We start from the raw sequence: 6567 nt of genomic DNA on the forward strand, positions 1-6567 counted from the left end.
TCTCCCAAGTGTGTTGATGTGTAGGCTTATCTATATGGAGCCTGTGTGGAGCTGGCTCCATACCCATAATGCACAGCTTCCTTCCACCAGCAGGAAACACATCTGTGGGGAAAAGGGGGCAGAAAACTGCTGTGCCTTGTGAGCCATCGTGGGGGATAGAGAGTGGGCAGCTGCATCAGGAAGAGGAACAAATGCCATTTTTGGTACTGTATCTCTGGGAGGGGAATGGGGGTATCCTAACAACTCCCAGCACCTGGGAGTTGTAGTCCAAAAACACATTGGGATGCAAGTTTGGGGAGTCCTGCCCTGGATAATTGGTTGGGCAGCTTTCGCTTCATAGCACATGGTTTAGAAAGGAATGTGTAACAATGCACACACTTCTGCCATTTGCCTCTTAGTTTCCATACAGCAAGCATAGTTTAATGAAACGAAGCAGCTTCCCTGTGGTGTGAACAGGGTCAGCATTTGTAATATCAAGCTCGGTCACATCAAATATAACTAGAAAAAAACCAGACTGGTTCAGAACTGGGTGGCTCTGCGAGATCAAATAAAGTAAGAGAGACAGAGGAGATGCAGGCTCCAGCGTCACAGCACCTGAAAGGAGAAATTGAAATAATGAGTCACCTGAAATGTCAGAGGTGTGTGCAGCAAGGAGGGGAAACAAGTCATGCAAATGAGACCCATCGTGTCCTACCTCTTGACAGACCAACTTTCACAGTTTGTTTTTTTAAAAGGAGAAGAATAAAATACACAGGAATGCTGAATTGATGCATGAAGTAGCTCTTTCTGTTGTCACTTGACAACCAGGCTTTTGTAATTGCTCTGGAGTGGATTAACACAGACCATTACAGTGGTACCTCGGGTTACATACGCTTCAGGTTACATACGCTTCAGGTTACAGACTCCGCTAACCCAGAAATAGTGCTTCAGGTTAAGAACTTTGCTTCAGGATGAGAACAGAAATTGTGCTCCGGCGGCATGGCAGCAGCAGGAGGCCCCATTAGCTAAAGTGGTGCTTCAGGTTAAGAACAGTTTCAGGTTAAGAACGGACCTCTGGAACGAATTAAGTACTTCACCCGAGGTACCACTGTACTTCAAAACGCTCCAATGAAATAATAAACGATGAGTGAGATCCAGAGAGCATTTTGCACAAGCGGAAGTCATTTTGTCGACACAGACTGTGGTCTCCGATTTGTGCCTATCGACTTCCTGAGGTCACTGAATGTAAGTCCTAGTCATGTCAAAGGCCTATCTGGTCCACCACCCTAATTTCCTTCAATGCCCAACCCGATGCCCAAGAAACACCCACAAGCAGCACTCGAGGGTGACATCCTTCTCTGTTGTTTCCCAGTGAATGGTATCCAGAGACCCGTAGCCTCTGATCCTGGAGGTGGCAGGTAGCCACCAAGTCATCCATAGCCTTATTCTCCATGCTTTATCTAATTTCCTTTGAAAGCCAATTTGTTGATGTGAAGTCTAGCCAGCATCTGGACAGAAAACTGCTCTGAGCTCCATCATGAAGAAATGTGAGTTACAAAGGTGATCTGTGGATCAAAATGTTGTTAAATATGTTAGCAGCCCCCTGGATAGCTCAGTTAGCTAGAGCATGGTGCTGATAATGCCAAGGTTGCAGGTTTGATCCCTTTATGGGACAACTGCATATTCCTGCATTGCAGGGGGTTGCACTAGGGTCCCTTCCAACTCTACAATTCTATTATTCTATGGGTATTGGGTTAAGCAGGGATGGGGAATCTATGGCCATGCAATTATTGTTGGATTCCAATGCCCTTTGGCCCCTGCCAGAATAAACAATGGATGAGGGGTAATGGGAGATGTAGTCCAATAATACCTGGAGGGCCACACTATCTCCATCCCTTTATTAAAGACACAATAGGCCTGGATTTTGGCTTCTAGTCATCAATTCTACCTCCGTCAAAAAACCTTCCACAGTTACACCTTTTTCATGAACCTTAAGATGAAGGACACATTTAAAGCTTTGTAGTGCTTCTTTACCTCAGAAGACACACAGGTATCATCGAAAGACACTTTGGTGGATGACAGATAAGTGTCTGTGACGGTGATGTCTTCTAGCTCAGTGTGGAAATGGTCTGTCTCCTTGATGACGCTGTAGTTTAGGGCCACGCTGTAGTTGTTGGGCTTCTCCAACTGCTTCTGCTGGCATTTGCAGAGTTTCTTGAAGGCTGCTCTGAATTTTTGGGACATGAGGTTGTAAATCACAGGGTTGATAGCACTGTTTAGGTAAATGCAGATCCTGCAGAAGAGCAGGAACCAATTTTCTTGGAAAGGGCGAGACAGGAAAGAGTTGATAACCACCAGGGTCCTGTAGGGCATCCACAAAAATGCAAAGAGGATTACAACCACAGCCAGCATCTTGGTAACCTATGGGGAAGAGGAAACAATACCATGTGAGCAACAGAAAGGGAGGGGAAAGCAGGGAAGGAACACAGCAAACACTTCAGGGTTTATTTCAGCCTTCCACAATTCCCAGCAGCTCCAGCTCAGTGGCGTAGCTAGCTGCTTGGGTGCCTGGTGCAGGGAGGTGTCCTGCAGCTGGGGGTGGGGTTATCCACCCATTGGGGTGGGGCAAGCCTCTCCGATGCTTGGAGCCTCTCTGCTGCCACCTCCTCAGCTATAGGGCGGCTGAGGGAGAGGCAGTAGGCATACACAATTCCCACACTGCTGTTTCAGGCAGTGTACAACCTGCAGGCATCTAAGCCACCACATCACTCCTAAAAAGTTTCGTGAGCCCAATTTTTTTAATTAAAAAAACAACAACTCATTTTGTCACACACACCCCAGTGATGACACCCGGGGTTAACCACACCCCCCACACCCCCTTCCTCTGCCACTTCTCCAGCTGCCATAGTTGTGTCAGGGTTGAAGTTAAAAACATTGTAAAATCTTAGAATCTTAAGATTCTAAGTAGAGTCCAGTCCAAGCCCCTGCAAAGCAGGAATTTTTTTGCCCAACGTAGGGCTTGAACCCTTGACCCTGGGTCTCATGCTCTACCAACTGAACTCCCCCTTGGATGAAGAAAACAAGCTGGAGAATGTGAACACCAGATTGGGAAAGGGTAATCTGGTGGAATGCATATTACTACCAGAGACTGTCGCCTGGGTGAGATTTCTTCTCTGCTGGTTAAACATCTGCCTTACGTCAGATAAAGATCCTCTCCTCAGCAAAGTTTTGTTAGACCCCTTTCTTTCCCCAGGGCTACAACAGTTTAACAAGAAGGTACAGTAACTCGGGCTGTCGGTGGAACTTTTGCGATCGATGTCCCTACCATCTGCCAAGGCTATAATAAAAACTAGGTTGTGGGGTATTGAGTGCCAGGAATTAACAGTAGCAGCAGAGAAAACATGTTCCCCTCTTTATTTTCAACTTTCTTGGGCACATGAAACTAACCACTGTTTAACCCTCAAGAAAGGAGGGCATTTTCGCTGGCCAGGTTTAATTCAAATCCATCAAACCTCTTTTGGGGAAGGTTCTCAGGCAGGGTGGAAGGAAAAAGAACTTGCCCATGTGAAGGATACCTGGTGGAAACACTGACACACATGGTTCTTAATTGTAAACTATATACTGATCTCCGTCAGCAATTTCTAGATCAACTCTGCATCCCCAAATGGAAACCAGAGTTGGAGGTCATACATTTTCTATTACTGGGGAATGATCAGGAGCTCACCAAGTTAGTGGCTAAATATCTCTATTTGGCTTTTCGAAATACACTGCAGACATCTGATCTCCCTGGAGACCTAGAGATGTGACAATAGACTATTCTGCCTCCTTTCTTTTAGCAAATGTTTGTGCCACTTGGGAAGTGGTAATTTTGTATTGATTTGTTTTGGATGTTTGGATGTGATGCCAATAAAAGGTTTGATGATGGTATTACTACCAGGGTGGCAGCATGAGAACAGGCCTTTTCTGTGGTGGCTCCCTCTTTGTGGAATTCTCTCTCCAAGGAGGATTGCCTGACACCATCATTATATATCTTTAGGCACCAGGCAAAATCTTTCTTCTATAACCAGGCCTTTGGTCTTTAACCACCTGTGGCATTTTAGAAGTGGGAGGAGTGTTTTTAATGTAGTTTCCTCCCACTTGGTTTTAATTGTACCTATGTGAGGTGTTCGGGGTTGGTTGGTTGGTTGGTTGCCTTGGGCAAGATAAAGAGACCAACAAATTTAATAAATAATAATAATAACAATAATAGCAGGCTTTGATTGCTGAATTAAATTTCCCCTATCCCTCCACATGTTTGTGGAGCTCTGAATGAGTTCCAATACTTCGGCAAACCTATGAAATTAATATCCATCTCTATAACATGCCATCAAATTCTGAAAAAATAAAATGGACGGTGTTCTGCTGCTTCTGAATAATCATAATTGTTTTCTTATCATTGAAACCAAGCCCCAACTCTCTCATTAATGTGTTGCAGTGACTCAGTCCTTCAAAGAAAGGTCAATGGATAACTTGCTACACGATACTTTTCCCCATGCTAGAAGCTTTTTGTCTGAGACTTAAGGGGTTTCACGATACTAACCAATCATAAGCAATTTAAGCATCTCAGTTATTTCAGCACAACCTCTGCCCAAGAATTGTCCAGAGAATAAGAGAAATTATTTTAATCTGATGCAGTTACAAGCTCGAACTCGGCGTTCTCCCACTGCACTAAATTAAGAGTGCTCCATTTTATCAGGAGCGAAGAGCCAGCCATTAATGTAATAGTGAATGGGGTTGTGGGACAGAGCTATTACAGAAATGGGGCAGGGTGGCAGAGAGAGAGAGAGAAAAGAACTGAACGCAGAACAAAGCATTATCTATTGAGGTCAGGCTGAAGGCCTTCTCCCCCCAAGCACTTACTGTAGAGGAAGCCAACAGAAGTTAATGATGATGCCTTAAAGCTAATGGTTCGAGAAGTGTAATTTTCTATCGATTCCCAAAGGGGATACATTTTTGAAAGGCACTGAAGTCAGGTACTTTACAACCTGAGCTGAGGGATCTCAGAGTCTAAGTCTGGTAAGCTGCTGTGGACTGTATGCTACAGCTTCTGTATTAGGGGGTATGGACATTATTTTCATTAATATATGCATTTTTATGTACAGTTGAAGAAGAAGAAGAAGAAGAAGAAGAAGAAGAAGAAGAAGAAGAAGAAGAAGAAGAAGAAGAAGAAATAAAATAAAATAAAATAAAATATACCCTGCCCATCTGGCTGGGTTTCCCCAGCCACTCTGGGCAGCTCCCAACAGGATATTAAAAACAGTCTAAAACATCAAACATTAAAAACTTCCCTAAACAGGGCTGCCTTCAGATGTCTTCTAAAAGTCAGATAGTTGTTTATTACCTTGACATCTGATGGGAGGGCATTCCACAGGGCAGGCACCACTACCGAGAAGGCCCTCTGCCTGGTTCCCTGCAACTTCACTTTTCACAGGGAGGGAACCGCCAGAAGACCCTCGGAGCTGGACCTCAGTGTCCAGGCTGAACAATGGGGGTGGAGATGCTCCTTCAGGATACTGGGCCGATGCCGTTTAGGGCTTTAAAGGTCAGCACCAACACTTTGAATTGTGCTCGGAAACATACTGGGAGTTTACCCCAGTATATGAAATTTGTACACATTTATTTGTCGGGAGAAATGGAATGCGAAAATACAGAGAACTGCAAACTTTGCTTATTCATTTATTTCACATAATGTATACATCACTCGATTGTTTTAAAAAAATTATTCAAAAGTTACAACACTAAAACAGTTTAAAATCACCTCAGCTTTCTGAGCATCTGGTAGGCTTGTCTAAACAGGAATGCTTTTAGCAGGCACCAGAAAGAATACTGTGAAGGCACCTCCATGATTTCAAAAGGCAGCGAGTTACAAAGTTCTTATAGACTTGGGGATGGGTATTATGTGGCCCCTGTAGTTGTGCCAATTCTGCAGATCTAAACAGTCGAGTGGGCACACGTGCTTTTTTCTGGTGGTACTCAATGGTACACAGTACTGTCACCTCCCCCCCCCCAAATCTTGCAATAAGGTAAATGGAGGGTGGGGAGAGCAAGCAAGCAACCATGTTTAAAAGGGAGGTTGTTGTAGGAATGATCACTGGATTGTGGAGCACACTCCTGCCCATGGACAGCTTCAGCTGTCTGCATGCATGACCTTGGGGTGCGGAGCACGCTCCACCTCACAGATAAAGCCACAGCTGTCTGAACATCTTGCCCTCTGTCTGACCTTTTGCGGTCTCAGTAGTCTGCCGTGTCCTGTCTGTGACCTTTGTCTCTGTGACCTTTGTCTCCTTCATTATACATTGTGCAAGGGGAAAATGGCGCTGTGGAAACAGGTGCCAAAATAACTTTGTACCACCCCAAGATCTCAGGACTGGAATATGGTCACAGCCCAAAATGTACCTGCTTTGGTTTGCATACTGTGTCAATAAAAGGAGCCTCTGCAGAGCTAGCTGGCAGCTTGCTTGTGCACAGCTCACCCACATTATCAACTCCTGCCTCATGTCCTTCACTTCAGGTTGTGAAAAGCAGGAGGCTGAGATGGTGGCGAGAAAA

General features: G+C 44.8%; 1 protein-coding gene across 1 annotated transcript in view; it reads right to left on the reverse strand.

Moving 5' to 3' along the window:
• Nucleotides 1–392: 392 nt before the first annotated feature.
• The window catches only part of TRHR (thyrotropin releasing hormone receptor), a 28020-nt gene continuing 21845 nt past the window's right edge, over nucleotides 393–6567 (reverse strand). Inside the window, exons 3-4 of the mRNA XM_083516893.1 lie at nucleotides 2014–2400; nucleotides 393–594 (exon numbers count right to left, since the gene is read on the reverse strand). Of these exons, the coding sequence (XP_083373019.1) occupies nucleotides 586–594; nucleotides 2014–2400 (396 nt within the window). The 3' untranslated portion in view covers nucleotides 393–585. The remainder of the gene's footprint in view (nucleotides 595–2013; nucleotides 2401–6567) is intronic.

Source organism: Podarcis liolepis (assembly GCF_965112155.1).
Source record: "Podarcis liolepis genome assembly, chromosome: 8".
NCBI lineage: Eukaryota > Metazoa > Chordata > Lepidosauria > Squamata > Lacertidae > Podarcis > Podarcis liolepis.